The sequence below is a fragment of the Oncorhynchus mykiss genome, chromosome 20 (genome assembly GCF_057628025.1).
Source record: "Oncorhynchus mykiss isolate SJ-2025 chromosome 20, ASM5762802v1, whole genome shotgun sequence".
In the NCBI taxonomy this organism is placed as follows: domain Eukaryota; kingdom Metazoa; phylum Chordata; class Actinopteri; order Salmoniformes; family Salmonidae; genus Oncorhynchus; species Oncorhynchus mykiss.
In genome coordinates this window covers 23,137,468-23,160,947 of record NC_143041.1, presented here as the reverse complement: position 1 = coordinate 23,160,947, position 23,480 = coordinate 23,137,468, and the positions used below count along the sequence as shown (strand labels likewise).

At 42.8% G+C, this 23,480-nt stretch overlaps 1 protein-coding gene across 2 annotated transcripts in view; it reads left to right on the top strand.

Moving 5' to 3' along the window:
- Positions 1-21,628, top strand: part of LOC149974452 (uncharacterized) — a 51,441-nt gene extending 29,813 nt beyond the window's left edge. For both annotated transcript variants that reach the window (XM_036955921.2, XM_090212624.1), the window contains exons 6-8: positions 4,110-4,181; positions 14,983-15,054; positions 21,492-21,628. In XM_036955921.2, the coding sequence (XP_036811816.2) occupies positions 4,110-4,181; positions 14,983-15,054; positions 21,492-21,523 (176 nt within the window). In that variant the 3' untranslated portion in view covers positions 21,524-21,628. The remainder of the gene's footprint in view (positions 1-4,109; positions 4,182-14,982; positions 15,055-21,491) is intronic.
- Positions 21,629-23,480: the final 1,852 nt, after the last annotated feature.

The window sequence follows — 23,480 nt, the reverse complement described above, 5'->3', positions numbered from 1 at the left end:
CCTCCCCTGTCAGCCTATTGGGTGTGTGTATAGACATTCATATTGCACTGTACAGATTTACATATGGACTGGGGATCAATGAAATGGAGTAAGTCTACTCAATACCCAATATATATTTTTCCCCCCAACGTCCTCAGTTATCAGACTCAAACATTCACGCAGTATTGTTTTTTTCTCAGGAATAGTGTTCAATACACATAGGTTGACAAATGTGTTTCAATTAAGTTTGTTTCAAAGTCCAGCAATAAGAGCTACTGTTCTCTGGGTGTCACTGAGTAGACTGATACCCCATGGCATTGATCCACAATCCATAGGTAAGTCTGTACAGTGAAATAAGTATGCAATTCTAAGTCTAATACATTCTGTGTGATTAACAGATTTGACATATCAAATTATTGTCTTTTGTTGATTTTATATAACATTCCAATCTTGTTTAGCATGATCTACTAAGTTATGGCATAATTCTACTATTTGTATTCATTCGCATCACTGTCAATGACATTTTTATTTTATTTTGAAGGTTAACCTCAAAGTTCCACTACTGTGGCTGGCTAATCCTTATTGTGGCTAGCGTCACATAGATGGGTCCGACCACCATTAATCAAATAAGAACTGTCTTAACAAATTAGGGTTATTTTAGCTGACACCTAGCCATATAGTTAACTAGCTAGCTACTGAAACAGATTGTTGTTTTTGGGCAAGAACATTTTTTGCATTCATGAGCTAGCTAGCTTTTTTTGACCAGCACTGTAGGTACGCGAGCCAGCTTTACCAGCATCATGAGTCGTTGTGACATAAAATACGAGTGATTGTGTAATAACTACATGAAAAATGTATGAACGCATTCAATTGTGACATGCAGTCATATTCAGGTCCTGATTGGTCAACAAGCTTATTTTGACACGTCAAATAGTGTTATTTGACGTAACTTTTTTGACATGCAAAGACCCAAGTGGCGGTCCATAGAAATCCTGGTTGAGAATAAAACGACTGAACAACAAAACAGCACAGCAAGTAAGTGGGGGTTGATTTAGAGTCCAGTGGAAGAATGTTCTCATTCTTCTCATGTTCTCATTCTTCCTCGTTTTTCAGCCTGAAACAATGTCTAAAGACTGTTGACATCTAGTGGAAGCCATAGGAACTGCAATTTGGGTCCTATCCAAATACATACTGTATAGGCATTCAATAGAAAAGTACCCACATCAAAAATATCCCACTTCCGGGATGGATTTTCCTCAGGTTTTCACCTGCCATATCAGTTCTGTTATACGCAGACATTATTTTAACAGTTTTGGAAACTGTTCTATCAAATACTACCATGCATTTACATATCCTAGCTTCTGGGCATGAGTAACAGGCAGTTTACTTTGGGCATGTTTGTCATCCAAACTTCAAAATACTGCCCCCTACCCAAGAGAGGTTAAATAAGTTAATTGTTTTGCCCCACAGTTAGTGAAACAGCTAAAATGGTTTACATACCAAGTGTTGTCATCGATTCCTTGTAGTGACTCCACACTGCTGCCTTTGTCACATGGGATGGCAGCAGCTTGCCACCAAAGTGTTTGTCCTGTGTTGTGGAAAAGTTCTTACACGGACACTCAGTCTATCTTAAATGAGTCACTGTTCGTCAGCGAGCTGGATGGGTTCCAACCAACTCAATGCACCATATTACAAATCAAATGTATTTATATAGCCCTTCGTACATCAGCTGATATCTCAAAGTGCTGTACAGAAACCCAGCCTAAAACCCCAAACAGCAAGCAATGCAGGAGTTGAAGCACGTTGGCTAGGTAAAACTCTCTAGAAAGGCCGAAACCTAGAGAGGAATCGGGCTATGAGAGGTGGCCAGTCCTCTTCTGGCTGTGCCAGGTGGAGATTATAACAGAACATGGCCAAGATGTTCAAATGTTCATAAATGACCAGCATGGTCAAATAATAGATCTGGGACAGGTAGCACGTCCGGTGAACAGGTCAGGATTCCATAGCCGCAGGCAGAACAGTTGAAACTTGAGCAGCAGCACGGCCAGGTGGACTAGGGACAGCAAGGAGTCATCATGCCAGGTAGTCCTGAGGCATGGTCCAAGGGCTCAGGTCCTCCGAGAGAATTAGAGAGAGCATACTTAAATTCACACAGGACACCGGATAAGACAGAAGTACTCCAGATATAACAGACTGACCCTAGCCCCCCGACACACAAACTACTGCAGCATAAATACTGGAGGCTGAGACAGGAGGGGTCAGGAGACACTGTGGCCCCATCCGATGATACCCCTGGACAGGGCCAAACAGGAAGGATATAACCCCACCCACTTTGCCAAAGCACAGCCCCCCCACCACTAGAGGGATATTTTCAACCACCAACTTATCATCCTGAGACGAGGCCGAGTATAGCCCACGAAGATCTCCGCCACGGCACAACCCAAGGGGGGTGTGCCAACCCAGACAGGAAGATCACCTCAGTGACTCAACCCATTCAAGTGACGCACCCCTCCTAGGGACGGCATGAAAGAGCACCAGTAAGCCAGTGACTCGGCCCCTGTAATAGGGTTAGAGTCAGAGAATCCCAGTGGAAAGAGGGGAACCGTCCAAGCAGAGACGGCAAGGGCGGTTCGTTGCTCCAGAGCCTTTCCGTTCACCTTCAAACTCCTGGGCCAGACTACACTATGACCCGCTGAAGAGATGAGTATTCAGTAAAGACTTAAAGGTTGAGACCGAGTTTGCGTCTCTCACATGGGTAGGCAGACCATTCCATAAAAATGGAGCTCTGTAGGAGAAAGCCCTGCATCCAGCTGTTTGCTTAGAAATTCTAGGGAGAATTAGGAGGCCTGGGTCTTGTGACCGTAGCGTACGTGTAGGTATGTACGGCAGGACCAAATCAGAGAGAGGTAGGAGCAAGCCCATGTAATGCTTTGTAGGTTAGCAGTAAAACCTTGAAATCAGCCCTTGCCTTAACAGGAAGCCAGTATAGGGAGGCTAGCACTGGAGTAATATGATCAAATTGTTTGGTTCTAGTCAGGATTCTAGTAGCCGTATTTAGCACTAACTGAAGTTTATTTAGTACTTTATCCGGGAAGCCGGAAAGTAGAGCATTGCAGTAGTCTAACCTAGAAGTAGCACAAGCATGGATTCATTTTTCTGCATTTTTGGACAGTTTCAGATTTTTGCAATGTTACGTAGATGGAAAAAAGCTGTCCTTGAAACAGTCTTGATATGTTCGTCAAAAGAGAGATCGGGGTCCAGAGTAACGCCGAGGTCCTTCACAGTTTTATTGTACACATCTCAATCGGGAGCTCTCCTGCGGCAGTCCCAACAGTTGTCTGTGTGTAGCCATATATAAAGACAAGTTATATTTGCATGATTTAGCATAATTAATCATTACCATTTTGTTTCATGTGACCAACCAATACTGTTTCATAACGTGACAGACCAACACCTCACAAGGCTTCTCTCTAAGCTGAGACCTTAACTGAGAAATCTTAAGTTCTCAAAACAACTTCATTTGTACTGATAGTTGATTTGTACAGTCAGCCACTTGCATGAACACAGAAATTGGTTATTAGAACAGCACAAACATTCTAATTCCCATTCCACCTGGGTGGCGTCCTGGCAATACTATTCCATTATCCTATGCGTAGTTGAAGTTCACCACTCGCTGCAAGTCCTCATGCTTCAGGTGTAACCTGTGCTGGATTGGGCCAGCTCTTTTTGATGGGAGGCATTAGACAGTTCTCTTTTATATGACTGGTGGCGGAGAGTCAGGTGTGTCCTACTGATGCTGAAAGACAAATTCCAGATACAAATATTTTAGCATTCTTGTACAATAGCAATGCTGCCATGTCAATAACATGTCTCCAAAAATGACACGGTGTCTCCAGTTGTTTACATTTAGTAATTGGGACGCACCTTCCATATTCACTTTCCATGCACTTTTTTTTGAGACGGAACCCATGTGAAACACGGTTGTTGGTACTGGTCCCTCAGGGTCACTCTACCGGCCTTACGCCACAGATGGGAAGACTAAGTTTATTCCCAAAAAGCCATCAATGCACTTTGTAACCACTGGCCAAGTAGTCACAGAATTCTCAATCTGTCTATTGATTTTCTTGCAGGGTGTGCAAACTATGTGCTACTTCAGCAAGAACTGGAGACGTGTCGTCAAGAAAATGAGAGACTGCGAGCAGGTATTATTCAAATGGAACATTTCTATCATGTTTTTTCTTTGGGGGGGGGGTTACAGCCTACAGTTGAATGGAGGGAACCCTGCCTACTGAGATTTACCATCCAAAACAATTCCCTTTTCCCGGGATAAAAATCTGTGAGAAACTGGTCAATTATAATACCTTTACATGAACAGCATGGCGTGAAATGGAACTGCTAAATTATATGCAACGTCTAAATATGGCTTCTCTACGGCCTCTGCGTGATGAATTGACGCTCAAGGTGGGGACAGACAGCCCATCTCAATATGGAGCGCAGTTCACAATGCACTTAGACCTACGTATCTCATCATTGTAAGCGCTTTAAAACAGCCCATCACTCGAATATTGTTGCTTTAAATCAGTGAACTCGCAAACACTCTCTCGCAGTCTTTCTCTCTTTCTCTCTCTCTCGCAGTCTTTCTCTCTCTCTCTCGCAGTCTTTCTCTCGCAGTCTTTCTCTCTCTCTGTCTTTCTCTCTCTCTCGCAGTCTCTCTCTCTCTCTCGCAGTCTTTCTCTCTATCCATCAACCCTTTTACTCTGAAGCACCTTTGGTAGCGATTTCAGCCTCGAGCAGGTTAATAGCTTCAAGTTCTTTTGGTGTCCACATCACCAACAAACTAGAATGGTCCAAACACACCAAGACAGTCGTGAAGAGGGCACGACAAAGCCTATTCCCCCTCAGGAAACTAAAAGGATTTGGCATTTGTCCTGAGATCCTCAAGGTTCTACAGCTGCAACATCGAGGGCATGACTGGTTGACTGGTTGCATCACTGCCTGGTACAGCAATAGCTCGGCCTTCGACCGCAAGGCACTGCAGAGGGTAGTGCGCACGGCCCAGCACATCACTGGGGCTAAGCTGCCTGCCATGCAGGACCTCTACACCAGGTGGGTTCAGAGGAAGGCCCTAAAAATTGTCAAAGACCCCAGTCATCCCAGTCATAGACTGTTCTCTCTACTACCGCATGACTTGGCACTCCAGCGGTACTGGAGTGCCAAGTCTAGGACAAAAAGGCTTCTCAACAGTTTTTACCCCCAGGCCATAAGACTCCTGTTGTTTGTATTGTGTAACCCCCCCCCCCCCCCAACACCACTTTTACACTGCTGCTACTCTCTGTTTATCATATATGCATAGTCACTTTAATTATACATTAATGTACATACTACCTCAATTGGCCCGACCAGCCAGTGCTCCCGCACTTTGGCTAACTGGGCCATCTGCATTGTGTCCCGCAACCCACCACCCGCCAACCCCTCTTACGCTTCTGCTACTTTCTATTCATCATATAGGCATAGTCACTTCAACCATATCTACATGTAAAATGAACGGCATGCAATCGGTCACGCACTCAAAACAGCTCTGGTTGATTTAGAGTCCAGTGGAAGAATGTTCTCATTCAAGCCTGAAACTGTCTAAAGACTGTTGACATCTAGTGGAAGCCATAGGAAATGCAATTTGGGTCCTATCCAAATACATACTGTATAGGCATTCAATAGAAAAGTACCCACATCAAAAATATCCCACTTCCGGGATGGATTTTCCTCAGGTTTTCACCTGCCATATCAGTTCTGTTATACGCAGACATTATTATTTTTTATTTTTTTTATTTATATGGTATGGATATCTCTGTTTAAAATATTTTTTATTAAACACACACAAGAATGGTGTATAGGTAGGTATACAAGACAGGTATACAATTCATATCTAAACATAAAAGAGCATACAGGAACAACAAGACCCAGAGTTCTGGGTGCAGAGCAAATAATACAAAACACGACATACAAAACAAGGACACGTAGAAAGAAAGAGGGAAGATGTCCCCCCTATTTCCCCCCCCCCCAACTGCTCGGGTGGCAGGGCCAGCACATGCTGCCCAAAGGTAGATTAAAATATTACAATTGAGAGTGCGTTAATAAGTACAAATTCACAGCGCCGACTCGTCCAAGTAGGAGAGGAAAGGCTGCCAGATTTGATCAAATGTTGATAATTTATTGTTCAGAATATATCTAATTCTTTCTAAGTGTACAGTGTTTGCCAATTCACTGAGCCATAATTTGGTAGAGGGCGCTTCCCTCTTCCAAAACAACAAGATTAGTTTTTTTACCGAGATGAGACCGTACGAGATTAGTTGTTTTTGGGGGTTGGTTAATCCGTTTAGGGACTCAGATACTCCCAGGATTAACAGAAGCGGGTCTGGATCTATTGAAGTCTCAAACTTCAGAGAGGATCCCAAAAATTCCACTCCAATAACCATGCAAGCTAGAGCATAGGGCAAAGCAGTGGAGTAGTGTACCCTGCGTAGCCTGACATTTATCACAGGGGATGTGTCAGGAAATATCCTATGCAGTTTAGTTTTGGAATAGTGTAATCTGTGTAAAACCTTGAATTGTATGAGACGATGTCTGGAATTAATGGAGCATGTGTGGATATACTCCAAGCTCTCTTCCCGGTCTGCCACCGAGATGTCAGTCCCTAGTTCTTCCTCCCATTTTGCGTTGATGGCATCAGTGGAAGGTGTGCGAACAGATTGAAAAGCATCATATAGACGCGATATCAGTTTATCGGAGGTGGGGCATATTTTTATGCATCCGTCAAACATGGAAGGTTTGGCATTCCCAAATGTTGGGAGGTGTTTCCTAACGTAGTCTCTAATTTGTAGGTATCTGAAAAAATTACTTCTGGGAAGGTTATAAGTTTCCCTCAGCAACTCAAAGGAAGCAAAGGTCCCTTCTATGTATAAATCCCCTATGGTACTTATCCCCAACTCTCCCCATCGCTCAAAGGTGTTATCAAGGTTAGAAGGGGCAAAGGAGGGATTCCTGGCGACAGGGAGCATGAATGACATTGGTCTAAGCTCAAAGTGGACTTTAATTTGCTTCCAGATTCGGACTGTGCTATGTGTATATATAATAGGATTGTTACAATAAAGTGACATCTCCAGATTGACAGGTGACAAAATCACAGCGCCAATAGAGAAGGGGTGACACTCTTGCTCCATACTAAGCCAGCTGGATGCCGGAAGTGCGTCATCCAGCAGAAACGTAACAATGCGGAGGTTAGCGGCCCAGTAATAAAATATAAAATTTGGGAGAGACAATCCTCCTTCCATCTTGGATTTACAGAGGTGTTTTTTTTACCTATCCTGTGTGTTTTATAATCCCAGATGAAAGGATTGATAATTGAGTCCAGTTGTTTATGAAAGGATTTAGGTATGAATATTGGGATGTTCTGATATAGGTAGAGCAGTTGTGGGAGGAAGACCATTTTAATTGCATTAATTCTTCCGAGGAGAGAAATTGGGAGAGTTCTCCAAAATAGTATGTTTGCTTTGAGTTTTTGTATCAGAGAGGGGAAATTCTCTTTAAGTAAGGAGTATTGTTTGGTAACTACAATTCCTAGGTAGGTCAATTTTTCTGAAGGTAACTTAAATGGGAGAGGTTCTAGCCAGGAGGTGTTTTGCGACCGTATGGGCATTAATTCACTCTTGTTCCAATTTATTCTGTATCCCGAGAAGGTACCAAACAAATTGATCACATCAAGAATAGCTGGGATACTAGCCTGGGGTTCTGTTACATAGAGGAGGATGTAATCTGCGTATAGGGAGATCTTATTTAGAGTATCTTTAGTATTATAGCTGTGTATTGCTGCATGAGATCTAATCGTCTGAGCGAGCGGTTCGATAATTAGGGCGAAGAGCATAGGCGACAGCGCACAACCCTGCCTTGTCCCCCTGTTGAGGTTAAATCGGGGCGACAATGATTGGTTAGTGAGTATTCTGGCACAGGGGTTCCTATATAAAAGCTGCATCCAATTTATAAACCCATCTCCAATATTACATTTCTGTAGGACCTTGAATAGATAGGGCCACTCAACTTGGTCAAAGGCCTTTTCGGCGTCAAGAGATATGACGGCAAGGACCACAGAGGCGCCTGAGATTGAAGAATGAGTTTCTGTTAGGGATAAAGCCGGTCTGATCCGAATGGACCAATTTGCAAATTAAAGTGCTAAGCCTGTTAGCCAGAGTTTTTGCTAAAATCTTTTGGTCTGTATTAAGGAGAGATATTGGTCTGTATGACCCTACCTCTTCTGGATCTTTACCCTTCTTATGTATAACTGTAATGAACGCTTCGTCCAAAGTAGAAGGGAGAGCTCCATCCTCATTGGCCTGAACCAACATTTTGTGCAGATTGGGAGAGAGCATGTTGCTGAATGTTTTATAGAATTCACCAGGGTATCCATCTGGGCCCGGGGTCTTGCCACTCTTTAGAGATTTAATTGTTTCTCGAATTTCATCGAGATATTTCCTTATTCAGGAAGTTAGAATCTTCCTGGTTCAGGGCAGTTAGGATCCGCTTTAGATGTATATAGAGTCTCATAAAACTGCCGGAATCTGTCATTGATGTCTTTGGGGGAAGAGAGTAATTCCCCAGATGCAGATTTAACCCTGTGAATCATTCGGTCACTCACATTTTTTCGAAGTTGTCTGGCGAGTAATTTGTGTGGTTTGTCACCAAACTCAAAATATTTTTGCTTGGCATAGAGAAAAGATTTAGCAATTTTAGCTGAGAGAATCTGATTATATTCAAATTTTAAAGAGGTCATTTTTTTATGTTTCTCCATAGATGGGTGGCTAGCATTCTCCCTATCCAGTAAGTGAATTTGTCCCTCCAGTTCTTCCAGTTTTCCTCTGTTTTGCCTACTCCTGGCAGCCTGAAAGGAGATGATACAGCCTCTCAGATAAGCCTTCAGTGTTTCCCACAATAATCCTGTGTTGTCGTTGGTATCAAAGAAAAGTGTAATTTGGTCTTTAAGATATTCACAGAATGTTGGTTCTGTGAGGAGCTGAGGATTCAACCTCCAGACCCTCTCGTTTGGTACAATGTCACCCAATCTCAGGGAGAAGGTGAGTGGACTGTGGTCCGAGATTATAATATCATGATACCTCACATTACAGGTATAGGGGAGTAGTCTAGCATCCAACAAAAAGTAGTCAATTCGAGTGTAAACCTTGTGAACATGAGAGTAAAAGGAGTATTCCCTACCCGTAGGGTTAGCGATCCTCCATATATCAAATAAGTTTGAATTTTTTATGTAGGTATTCAAGAATTCGCTTGAATAGGAGGTAGGGGTTCGCCGGGTTGAGGATCTATCCAAATATTGGTCTAGCACACAGTTAAGGTCATCTCCAATGACCAGGTTAGTATGGGAGATATCTGGAATCAGGGCAAGGACTCTTTTGAGAAAAGAGGGGTTGTCAATGTTTGGCCCATAGATATTTAGTAGAGTTACTGAGGTAGAGTGGATTTCTCCTATTGCGATCACATACCGACCCTCTTTATCCGCAATGGTGGTTTTATGTAGAAAGGGAATTCCTTTCCGTACCAGAATCGCTGTGCCTCTGGTTTTGGCAGAGAAGTTAGAGTGATACACTTGCCCCACCCACCTACACTTAAGTCTGCTATGAGAGTTATTCTTCAGATGGGTTTCTTGCAAAACTATAATATCAGACGGAGTGTTTTCAAGTGGGCTAGGACCTTGCCTCTCTTAATTGGTTCGTTTAAACCCTTGACATTCCAGGAAGTGAATGTAAGCCCCGCCCTCCTCTCGTTTGTAGTTCCTATGGTGGCCTGCATACCATGTAACTTGATAAAAAGGTAAGAAAGCGCACCAAACCATCACGATCAGCATATGTAGCACCTACACCTGAGCAGTATCCAACCCACCCCTCCCCCCCTGCAAGCACCTTTACTTCCCACCCTGTTCCCCTAATTTCCCCAACACTTACCCCCCCCCCCCCCCCCCATCAACCCACATTTAACAGGCATGTACAAACAGGAGAGAAAAAAAAGGATAAATAAAAATAATAAACACATTGTCTGGCCGATGCCAAAAAAGCACGGCGCGACCTCGAACAAGAGGTAAAACAAAAATAAAATCCCAACTATACGTTCACCTCTCACTATCCTAGAACTTCTACTAACATATGAACTGAGGAGGCTCCCGCGAATAAAGTGTTCAGTTAGCATCTAATAAACCTAAACAGAATAAGTTGCAACTTAAACATATTGCACATTTAAGCGTCATCCTGGGTCAATCCCAGAGATAAGCAAGATATAGCCTCAAGATTATATTGCTAAGCACTGCCGGTCAAAAAATAAACCATCCGCAACCGACATAGTCAGCCGTACCTTTACATACTGTGGGTCAGGAGATCGGAACAAGGATTTGTTAAATTAAACTTTCCCCCCATAAAAAAAACATGTTTAAATAAAAAAAAAAAATATATATATATATATATATATACACATACATACATACATACATACATACATACAGATACACATATACATGTATGTATACATACCCACACAAACAAATCATATATAAAAATATATATTTAAAGAATATGTATATACATCCATATGCACATATACACATACAAACATTCATACCCCAGAATAACAATCTACACTGATTTAAAATATACACATACATAATACTAAAATGCTAAGAGAAAATAGTAATAAAGTACAAATAGTAATTATATGTACGCACACCTACACAGACATAAGCACTACAGAGGGCTGGTGGGACTCTAGTCGGGAGAGAGGCCCACGGCCAGACAAAGGCAGAACGGCACAAAACATCAACCTGCTAGCCAGGTGTCTGCCCCCTCCCAACCATCACCCCCAGTCCCCTGCAAGCAATAAATAAATGGTATGGTAGTAAGAATAATGTAAGGATTGTAAAATAAATAACGAAACAAAACAAAAGTGGGGGAATATAAGTATATCCGTCCGAAGGTGTCAGTGATCAAACCTGGAAGTAAAAAATATGCATCGCTCTGAGCACAGCCGGGATGAAAGTGAATGTAACGTTAATTGAGAGCTCTGACCGCCATCCATTGGTCTGCTCAGCGTCTTACATGTTCGGTAGCCCTTGTTGAGCCCGTTTAATACGTTTTCACCCAATATGGTATAGTATGGATTCGAGTCCATGAGCAGACCCTAACATGCAATGACAAGGCACTCTAACCTGTACGGGGGATTGGTGTATATCCCCGGATAAACTTCTCTGCGTCCAAAACCGAGGAGAGCCAAATCTTCTCACCGGAAGGCGGGGTAATTCTTAGTCTTGCAGGGAAGAGTAAGGCTGGGCGAAGATGGAGTTTGTAGAGTTTGGTCATGACATCTCTGTAGTCGGCGCGATGCTTTGCCACATCGGGCGCATAATCCTCATAGACACGGAATGGATGCCCTTTATGTGACAGGTTGCCCCTCATTCGAGCTTCACGCAGGATAAGATCCTTGGTCTTGAAACTGTGACAACAGATGATTACTGGGTGAGGACGTTTGCCCGGTCCAGGCACTGGGACAAGGGAGCGATGTGCGCGGTCCAGCTGGGGATCCGAATCCAAAACATCCGATCCCATTGCATCCTTCAATAGCTTGGCGAAGAAGTCGGTGGGGCGAGAGCCCGCCTCTACCCCCTCTGCCAGACCAACAACGCGAAGGTTATTACATCTGGATCGGCCCTCCAGGTCCACCACTTTCACAGAAAGCCTCTGCACAGTATCCTGCAATGACGTGCATAGCTTCTCTAACTCGTCGATCCTACCAGCGTTGAATTCAGAAGCTTTCTCAAGGTCCACAATACTCTGGCCATGCGACGCGACCGTTCGAATGATGCTCTCGATTTTGGTGTCCAGTTCAGCAATAGTGGCCTTAAGATCCTCAGCCATAGCAACACGTAGCTCCCCCAAAGCCCGGGTAAGTTCTGTAAGTGTCATGTTGTTGCATGTGCCTCCCGCCATGTCTGTCTCGTTGTTTAGTGGGGAGTAGGCCTCCGCTGTGGGTTTATTGTCCTTTGGTCGCTTATTACTCGGCATTTTCATATAAAAAGTTACAATCTTGTATTAGAAAGAAACGTTTGTTGTAAGAAGTGCCATAAAGTAGGTTAAATTAGATTATTTAGCAAAAAAGTTGCAGGAGCCATGCATTTACATATCCTAGCTTCTGGGCCTGAGTAACAGGCAGTTTACTTTGGGCATGTTTGTCATCCAAACTTCAAAATACTGCCCCCTACCCAAGAGAGGTTAAATAAGTTAATTGTTTTGCCCCACAGTTAGTGAAACAGCTAAAATGGTTTACATACCAAGTGTTGTCATCGATTCCTTGTAGTGACTCCACACTGCTGCCTTTGTCACATGGGATGGCAGCAGCTTGCCACCAAAGTGTTTGTCCTGTGTTGTGGAAAAGTTCTTACACGGACACTCAGTCTATCTTAAATGAGTCACTGTTCGTCAGCGAGCTGGATGGGTTCCAACCAACTCAATGCACCATATTACAAATCAAATGTATTTATATAGCCCTTCGTACATCAGCTGATATCTCAAAGTGCTGTACAGAAACCCAGCCTAAAACCCCAAACAGCAAGCAATGCAGGTGTTGAAGCACGTTGGCTAGGTAAAACTCTCTAGAAAGGCCGAAACCTAGAGAGGAATCGGGCTATGAGAGGTGGCCAGTCCTCTTCTGGCTGTGCCAGGTGGAGATTATAACAGAACATGGCCAAGATGTTCAAATGTTCATAAATGACCAGCATGGTCAAATAATAGATCTGGGACAGGTAGCACGTCCGGTGAACAGGTCAGGATTCCATAGCCGCAGGCAGAACAGTTGAAACTTGAGCAGCAGCACGGCCAGGTGGACTAGGGACAGCAAGGAGTCATCATGCCAGGTAGTCCTGAGGCATGGTCCAAGGGCTCAGGTCCTCCGAGAGAATTAGAGAGAGCATACTTAAATTCACACAGGACACCGGATAAGACAGAAGTACTCCAGATATAACAGACTGACCCTAGCCCCCCGACACACAAACTACTGCAGCATAAATACTGGAGGCTGAGACAGGAGGGGTCAGGAGACACTGTGGCCCCATCCGATGATACCCCTGGACAGGGCCAAACAGGAAGGATATAACCCCACCCACTTTGCCAAAGCACAGCCCCCCCACCACTAGAGGGATATTTTCAACCACCAACTTATCATCCTGAGACGAGGCCGAGTATAGCCCACGAAGATCTCCGCCACGGCACAACCCAAGGGGGGTGTGCCAACCCAGACAGGAAGATCACCTCAGTGACTCAACCCATTCAAGTGACGCACCCCTCCTAGGGACGGCATGAAAGAGCACCAGTAAGCCAGTGACTCGGCCCCTGTAATAGGGTTAGAGTCAGAGAATCCCAGTGGAAAGAGGGGAACCGTCCAAGCAGAGACGGCAAGGGCGGTTCGTTGCTCCAGAGCCTTTCCGTTCACCTTCAAACTCCTGGGCCAGACTACACTATGACCCGCTGAAGAGATGAGTATTCAGTAAAGACTTAAAGGTTGAGACCGAGTTTGCGTCTCTCACATGGGTAGGCAGACCATTCCATAAAAATGGAGCTCTGTAGGAGAAAGCCCTGCATCCAGCTGTTTGCTTAGAAATTCTAGGGAGAATTAGGAGGCCTGGGTCTTGTGACCGTAGCGTACGTGTAGGTATGTACGGCAGGACCAAATCAGAGAGAGGTAGGAGCAAGCCCATGTAATGCTTTGTAGGTTAGCAGTAAAACCTTGAAATCAGCCCTTGCCTTAACAGGAAGCCAGTATAGGGAGGCTAGCACTGGAGTAATATGATCAAATTGTTTGGTTCTAGTCAGGATTCTAGTAGCCGTATTTAGCACTAACTGAAGTTTATTTAGTACTTTATCCGGGAAGCCGGAAAGTAGAGCATTGCAGTAGTCTAACCTAGAAGTAGCACAAGCATGGATTCATTTTTCTGCATTTTTGGACAGTTTCAGATTTTTGCAATGTTACGTAGATGGAAAAAAGCTGTCCTTGAAACAGTCTTGATATGTTCGTCAAAAGAGAGATCGGGGTCCAGAGTAACGCCGAGGTCCTTCACAGTTTTATTGTACACATCTCAATCGGGAGCTCTCCTGCGGCAGTCCCAACAGTTGTCTGTGTGTAGCCATATATAAAGACAAGTTATATTTGCATGATTTAGCATAATTAATCATTACCATTTTGTTTCATGTGACCAACCAATACTGTTTCATAACGTGACAGACCAACACCTCACAAGGCTTCTCTCTAAGCTGAGACCTTAACTGAGAAATCTTAAGTTCTCAAAACAACTTCATTTGTACTGATAGTTGATTTGTACAGTCAGCCACTTGCATGAACACAGAAATTGGTTATTAGAACAGCACAAACATTCTAATTCCCATTCCACCTGGGTGGCGTCCTGGCAATACTATTCCATTATCCTATGCGTAGTTGAAGTTCACCACTCGCTGCAAGTCCTCATGCTTCAGGTGTAACCTGTGCTGGATTGGGCCAGCTCTTTTTGATGGGAGGCATTAGACAGTTCTCTTTTATATGACTGGTGGCGGAGAGTCAGGTGTGTCCTACTGATGCTGAAAGACAAATTCCAGATACAAATATTTTAGCATTCTTGTACAATAGCAATGCTGCCATGTCAATAACATGTCTCCAAAAATGACACGGTGTCTCCAGTTGTTTACATTTAGTAATTGGGACGCACCTTCCATATTCACTTTCCATGCACTTTTTTTTGAGACGGAACCCATGTGAAACACGGTTGTTGGTACTGGTCCCTCAGGGTCACTCTACCGGCCTTACGCCACAGATGGGAAGACTAAGTTTATTCCCAAAAAGCCATCAATGCACTTTGTAACCACTGGCCAAGTAGTCACAGAATTCTCAATCTGTCTATTGATTTTCTTGCAGGGTGTGCAAACTATGTGCTACTTCAGCAAGAACTGGAGACGTGTCGTCAAGAAAATGAGAGACTGCGAGCAGGTATTATTCAAATGGAACATTTCTATCATGTTTTTTCTTTGGGGGGGGGGTTACAGCCTACAGTTGAATGGAGGGAACCCTGCCTACTGAGATTTACCATCCAAAACAATTCCCTTTTCCCGGGATAAATAGCTGCGAGAAACTGGTAAATTATACCTTTACATGAACAGCATGGCGTGAAATGGAACTGTTAAATTATATGCAACGTCTAAATATAGCTTCTCTACGGCCTCTGCGTGATGAAATGATGCTCAAGGTGGGGACCGACAGCCCATCTCAATATGGAGCGCAGTTCACAATGCACGTAGACCTACGTATCTCATCATGGTAAGAGTTTTAAAACAGCCCATCACTCGAATATTGTTGCTTTAAATCAGTGAACTCGCAAACACTCCCTCGCAGTCTCTTTCTCTCTATCCATCAACTCGTCCCTAACCCGGACGACGCTAGGCCAATTGTGCGTCGCCCCACGGACCTCCCGGTCGCGGCCGGTTACGACAGAGCCTGGGCGCAAACCCAGGGACTCTGATGGCACAGCTGGCGCTGCAGTACAGCGCCCTTAACCACTGCGCCACCCGGGAGGCCCTGTTTTTTCCATTCATCAATTTATACACAGTACCCTATAATGATAAAGCAAAATGGGTTTATAGATTTTTTGTTGTGATATTTCATTTTGTATTTAAAAAAAAAAATGTTTTACATAAGTATTCAGACCCTTTTACTCTGTACTTTGTTGAAGCACCTTTGGCAGCGATTACAGCCTTGAGTGTTCTTCGGTATGACTCTACAAGCTTAGCACACCTGTATTTGGAGTTTCTCCCATTCTTCTCTGCAAATCCTCAAGCTCTGTCAGGTTGGCTGGGGAGCGTCGCTGCGCAGCTATTTTCAGGTCTCTCCAGAGGTGTTATATCGGGTTCAGGTTCAGGCTCTGGCTGGACCACTCAAGGACATTCAGACTTGTCCCGAAGCCACTCCTGTGTTGTCTTGGCTGGGTGCTTAGGGTCGTTGTCTTGTTGGAAGGTGAACCTTCTCCCCAGTCTGAGGTCCTGAGCACTCTGGAGAAGGTTTTCATCAAGGATCTCTGTACTTTGCTCCGTTCATCTTTCCCTCCACCTGGACTAGTCTACCAGTCCCTGCTGCTGAAAACCATCCCCACTGCATGATGCTGCCACCACCACGCTTCACCATAGTGGTGGTGCCAGGTTTCCTCCAGCTTGGCATTCAGGCCAAATAAGTGCTGGTACTGCTTGATCTGTGGCAGCGGCCTGAAGTACGGAGTCAGGTGTTGTTGCCAGCCATAGCTTTCCACCAGCACCGTATCGTCCATATCTTTATTTGTATGCAGTTGAAGTCAGATGTTTACATACACCTTAGCCAAATACATTTAAACTCAGTTTTTCACATTTCTTGACATTTAATCCTAGTAAAAATTCCCCGTCTTAGGTCAATTAGGACCAAAAAGTACCATCTTTGCCCCCATATGCAGTTGTAAACCGTAGTCTGGCTTTTTTTTGGCGGTTTTGGCGCAGTGGCTTGCTTGCTTCCTTGCTAAGTAGCCTTTCAGGTTGTTTCGACAAAGGGCTCATTTTACTGTGTATCTACAGTGGGGCAAAAAAGTATTTAGTCAGCCACCAATTGTGCAAGTTCTCCCACTTAAAAATATGAGAGGCTTGTAATTTTCATCATAGGTACACTTCAACCATGACAGACAAAATGAAGGGGAAAAAATCCAGAAAATCACATTGTAGGATTTTTAATGAATTTATTTGCAAATTATGGTGGAAAATAAGTATTTGGTCACCTACAAACAAGCAAGATTTCTGGCTCTCACAGACCTGTAACTTCTTCTTTAAGAGGCTCCTCTGTCCTCCACTCGTTACCTTTATTAATGGCACCTGTTTGAACTTGTTATCAGTATAAAAGACACCTGTCCACAACCTCACAGTCACAAACTCCACTATGGCCAAGACCAAAGAGCTGTCAAAGGACACCAGAAACAAAATTGTAGACCTGCACCAGGCTGGGAAGACTGAATCTGCAATAGGTAAGCAGCTTGGTTTGAAGAAATCAACTGTGGGAGCAATTATTAGGAAATGGAAGACATACAAGACCACTGATAATCTCCCTCGATCTGGGGCTCCACGCAAGATCTCACCCCGTGGGGTCAAAATGATCACAAGAACGGTGAGGAAAAATCCCAGAACCACACGGGGTGACCTAGTGAATGACCTGCAGAGAGCTGGGACCAAAGTAACAAAGCCTACCATCAGCAAGGGCATTGAAGATTAAACGTGGCTGGGTCTTTCAGCATGACAATGATCCCAAACACACCGCCCGGGCAACGAAGGAGTGGCTTCGTAAGAAGCATTTCAAGATCCTGGAGTGGCCTAGCCAGTCTCAAGATCTCAACCCCATAGAAAATCTTTGGAGGGAGTTGAAAGTCTGTGTTGCCCAGCAACATCCCGAAAACATCACTGCTATAGAGGAGATCTGCATGGAGGAATGGGCCAAAATACCAGCAACAGTGTGTGAAATCCTTGTGAAGACTTACGTTTGACCTCTGTCATTGCCAACAAAGGGTATATGACAAAGTATTGAGACACTTTTGTTATTGACCAAATACTTATTTTCCACCATAATTTGCAAATAAATTCATATGATAAATTACAGGCCTCATCTTTTTAAGTGGGAGAACTTGCACACTTGGTGGCTGACTAAATACTTTTTTGCCCCGCTGTAGATTCTTTTGTACCTGTTTCTTCAGCATCTTCACAAGTTCCTTTTGCTGTTCTGGGATTGATTTGCACTTTTCACACCAAAGTACGTTCATCTCTAGGAGACAGAATGCCTCTCATTCCTGAGCGGTATGACGGCTGCGATGTCCGATGGTGTTTATACTTGTGTACTATTGTTTGTACAGATGAACGTGGTACCTTCAGGCGTTTTGGAAATTGCTCCCAAGGATGAACCAGACTTTCTAAGGTCTTGGCTGATATCTTTTGATTTTCCCACGATGTCAAGCAAAGAGGCACTAAGTTTGAAGGTAGGCCTTGAAATTCATCCATAGGGACACCTCCAATTGACTCAAATGATGTCAATTAGCCTATCAGAAGCTTCTAAAGCCATGACTTAATTTTCTGGAAATTTCCAAGCTGTTTAAGGGCGCAGTCAAGGGGCTGGTGATGCTTTAGTGGGTCTCTGACCACATTTATCTTTCTGTTTTGGCTGAGTATAGGCTACTTACAGTAGGCCCATAAAACAGTTGGGGGTATAGGGTTGGACTGTTTTGTCATGATAGGACAATAAATCAAAATATATTAATTTATTATTAAATGTATATCCCATATCTGCACAAAATTGAAAGTGATCTCACAACCCCTGCTCGCAGACAAACATGGGCTCTGGGATTTGCATCCACTTTTTTTTCTCACTCAAAGCCACATTTTTTCCAAACACAAAAACACACACCACTATCAAAATTCAACCGCACATACCCACATACTGTGTCTTCTGTTTGCTGTGTTTTTATCCCTACAATTAGTACTTTTGTGTTCCAGTTCCTTATATTTTAGGATGTATTATTTTGTTACCCTTCTGATGCTGTCTTATCTAATTATAAAATACTATAAATAGAAAGTGGAATACTAATTATTTTACAGCATTCTCTGTCTTGTGGTGTAGTTGTGGTTTATTTATTTTTCAATTGTTTTATTTTATTTTGATATTACAATCCCTAACATGGATATTATTGGGTCTTCCATTTTTTGACTTCTCTATGGGAACTTAGTCATATTTAGGATAGCTAGGATAGTCTTGGTGTCTCGGAACATTTAGTTATCAATAATCAGTTTATAGGAGAGCTGGAAGTTTTTTTTGTGTTTAAAAAAAATATATCTATTCTCTTTGCGCTGTTCTGCAATTTCCTTCTGGTACGGATCATTCGTGCCTATTTTCGTGCTAGCGAGTCTTTCACCCAGTTTTTTAACCATTTTATCTTTGAAGAATGCAAATCTGCCAACGATTGGGCGCTCATCCTCTGTCCAAACGGTGTACATGTTCGAGTTGGATTTTGTCGACAGGATCGCCTGGGATCTGTAGCGCTGTCAGAATGATTTCACCACAATTTCAGGATCTTCGCTCTCATTTGGTTTGATACCAGTAAGTACCAGATTCTCTGATAGATCTAGTCTGTATGTCAAGTAAGGCTTCTCGCAGAAACATTTTCTCCTTTTTAAGTTAACCTCCATTTCAATCTTATTGACTCACGTTTTAGCTTGTTTGTTTCTCCGTTGTCGCAGCTTTTTCGTCACTCATCGCGAAGCTTGCCTTCAATTCTTTTTTTATATCTTTACGGACTCATTCAAGTATGCCAAGTTGATCATTTATCGACTTTAACAGATTGGTTTCCACCCTTGCCATTCCCGGTGGTGAAAATCATAAATCGTCTGTGTCCGTCAGACACATTTTCGTTTGGGGTTGGGCTCTCTGTTTACTCCGTCATGTTTGGATGTTTTGTTTTTTGGTAATATTGGTTTATAAATGTGTCTAGCCTAATTTATTTTTTGTGGTGTTATCCAGATTGAAGACCCATGAGTATATGGAGTTGAAGTGCTAAAATTTAGTCAGACTTTTTTTCTTCTTTTTTCTTGAAGCGATCCGCACCGCTGTTCAGTCCGCCATTTTACCTGGCCCAGACTACCTGAAAACAAACCTGTTTTCGCTTTGTCATTATGGGGTATTTGTGTGTAGATTTTTATTTTATTCAATCCAATTTAGAATAAGGCTGTAACGTAAGAAAATATGGAAAAAAGGAAGGGGTCGGAATACTTTCGATTGCGCTGTATACATTTAAGTCAGGTTACTGAAAATACGAGCTTGGTTCCCAAGTTTCTAAACCATACCAAACCATCTTAGGTACAGTGTCGCTATAATATTTGAATTGAAGTGTGATCATAAACATTATGATATTGTAGCGATCCGCAATTGAATTCCCCCCCAGCCTTCAGATGTGAGCTAAACAGTGCACTTGAGATGCGTTGCAAAAGTGAACTTTATCATTTCCAAACGTATAGGTCAGTTGTATGCTGCTTTGCTATCAATCAAGGGCGCAATATTTAACTGATGCATTTCGCAATATTCAATTTATTTACACAAAACATATGAACAAAAGTATTCACTGTTGAAGTTGATCCATGTAGGCCCTTCATATATAGCCTATGCGCAGCACTTCGTTCAATTTATCTAATCAGTTCTTGTTTTCGTGCCTGAAATGTCAGCAAAACCTGTCACAGACATTTCTCTCAAAACACTGGGATGTCGATTCGCACGGGACTACTATTATCAGAGGACCTTGGAGTTGGTTATTCTGTCTGGAATTGTTACTCTTGCCATGTACAAATTACTGACGTTTTGTGCTTGTGCACATAATTACCCCCAGTAAAACTAATCCTAGGCCTAGTTCTATGTGTAATCAGGTGTGTTCTTAGTCAAGGTTGATGGGAGCACTCCAAACAAAAGACAATTTAATAAATTGACAACTCATAAATGGAATGAAATAAACCAAAACTTGTTTCTCACAAATGTAGCCTAGGTTGTGCGTTCTGCAAACATGTCCACTCCTACATTGACAATGGTAAGATTGTCATATGATTTGAATGCATTAACAGAAATAACCTTAACCAAACAGACATTTTAGATTAGAATTTATATGGTAAATGTACTGCTGGTGATACGGTCATCCATGTGGCCGCCACAATGGAGGAGTCTACTGAGACAGGTGTGAATCAGGCAGGTGTCTTGTGTGGCGTAAAATATATATTTTCCACTGCTCAACTGAACTCTTGATCGACCAAATGGGGTCAGCCCTAAATGAAAGTCATCTGTTCCCGGATGAATAACAATGAAAATAATTGTCTTTCAAATGAAAAGCACAATGTGTCTGCTTTGTACAGACACATGAACACTGAAATTGTAAATGACTTACAAAAGTACAGTTCAAATCAACTGTTTTCAGACGAGTTCATTGGAAAGTTGTGTTCAGTTATTCATTTTTTGGGCAGACAATCATCTCCGTTGTCATTCATTTGGGAACAGATGACTCCCATTGAAAAAGCACTGGCTCCATCCAAAATACTCGACACAAAATTCCAATACATTTGACTTGACAATGATGTAGTACATCATATATGGTTTTAATCCGTGTTCATGTGTCTGTGGCCGTACTCTTTTAGAGGTAAACCAATAAAAATCTGGATTCTCAGATCATTTGGGGAAAAAATTGCTAACTGGTATGTCCTGCAGGACTACAATTCCATTTAGTCGCAGTCAGGACGTGGAGCAAGTGTTTTGATGTCACATTGCTAATGGCTGTAAGTTGTATTGAAGTCTCATTTCAGGTAATTTAATCTAACTTTTTGACTTTGACAAATTTATTCCAGAGCTATGTAATCGTGACAGGATGGATTTGTAAAGGAAGACACACAAATGGAATGGATTGCACAGATGAATGGAATAAGTAACAGATTCAAATGAAATTGTTTCACTTTTAAGATTTAATAAAGATTTGATATACCTATTGGTTGTTTTTCTTTTAGGTTTAGAAGAGGACATACACTGAGCATACCAAACATTAGGAACACTGTCCTAACATAGTCCCCCCCCAATAGGCCTCCATTGTAATTTTGTCGGTGAATGGACTCTACAAGGTGTCAAACGTTTGACAGGGATGCTGGCCCATGTTAACTCCAATGCGTCCCACAGTTGTCAGGTTGGCTGAATGTCCTTTGGCTGGTGGACCGTTGTTGATACACATGGGAAAGTGTTTAGCGTGACAAACACAGCATTTTGACATAACGGTGCACCTGGCACCAACTCACATACCCTTTTAAAAAGCTCTTGAATCCTTTTTCATGCCCATTCACCCTCACATACAATCCATGTCTCAAGGCTTAAACATCCTTCTTTAACCAGTCATCTCCCCTCCATCTACACTGATTTTAAAGTGGATTAAATAAGGGATCATAGCTTTCACCTGGTCACTGTCATGGAAAGAGCAGGTGCCCTTAATGTTTTGTACATTCAGTGTATATTGCCGGTTTTCCAGACCCAGATAAAGCTTAGTCCTGGAATAAGTGATTTCCGTGGAGAATTTCCATTGCGAGTGCTTGTTAGTCCAGGACTAGGCTTAAAGAGGGGGCGGCAGGTAGCCTAGTGGTTAGAGGTAGATCGAATTCCTGAGGTGACAAGGTAAAGATCTGTCATTCTGCTCCTGAACAAGGCAGTTAACCCACTGTTCCTAGGCCGTCATTGTAAATCAGAATTTGTTCATAACTGACTTGCCTAGTTAAATAAAGGTAAAATAAATAAATATTAAACAAATGAGTCTCCGAAACCGTCCCATAAGTGTTTTCTAGTAGTTAAATGGAGGTTCAGCTCCATGGACAACATCTAACCAGTTTGGACTATTGATTACCCCCAAACTGGATCACCAGTGGTTATTAGCAAGATGTGGTGATTGTGACAAGTACCGTGTGAATATACTGGTCCCGTTCCAGGCTGATTTTATTTTTCAGTCCTGCTGCATGAAGCAACCTAAGGTTGCATGCAACGTTGTGAATGTACACAGTCAGGCATGAGGTTGATATATGTGGTTAGCTAATATGTAAACCCTTATCCAGGCTTTGTGATTTCTGGAAGGAGATTGCAATGTAGGGGATGATTTACCTCTTGGAACTAAAACTAAAATAAGTGGAGAATTTCAGGGTCTATAAATTATGCACGGTTGAATAGTCTGGAATACTGGTTGAAAAGAGTCTGGAATACTGTTGAAGGAATGCACCTCTTTCATGAGGAAATTGCTGGCATACTTTTGCTGGCATACTTACTGTCCCCAATTTATGCAGTTCTCTGTTTTTTTGTCCACTACCTGTAGGTCATAGACTACAATGTAGTGAGGTCTGGTTGAGTTATGATCACTCAATGGGGTCTATCTACAAAAGGAAGCTGGAGAATGGAGATGTAATCAGTGGATGTTCCCAAATCGCCCCCTAACCCCTTGGCTCTGTAACCCTTCATCTCTGCAGATCTGTAAGGTGTAAAGCAAAATGGTGGAAGCTTTACCATTGCACTGCTTATAGCTAACGAGACCGTACAGATCTGCAAATATCAAGTGACTTGACTTGGAGCGATTTTTGGGACCAGCGTGTGTTAGAGCATCTAGATTCTCCTACATGGTAATGATGGTCCAGTTCATGATTAACCAATCGTGTAAATTGGTTATATGCTGTCCACAGTTCTGAATCCTAGTATTGCAGGTAAAAAAGTATATAATCTACACATGCATAGGGGGTAGGGGACTATTTTGAAATGGGCATCCAAGATCCAACAGAGTAGGGCACACCTGAAATGTGCCTGAGGGATGTAACGGC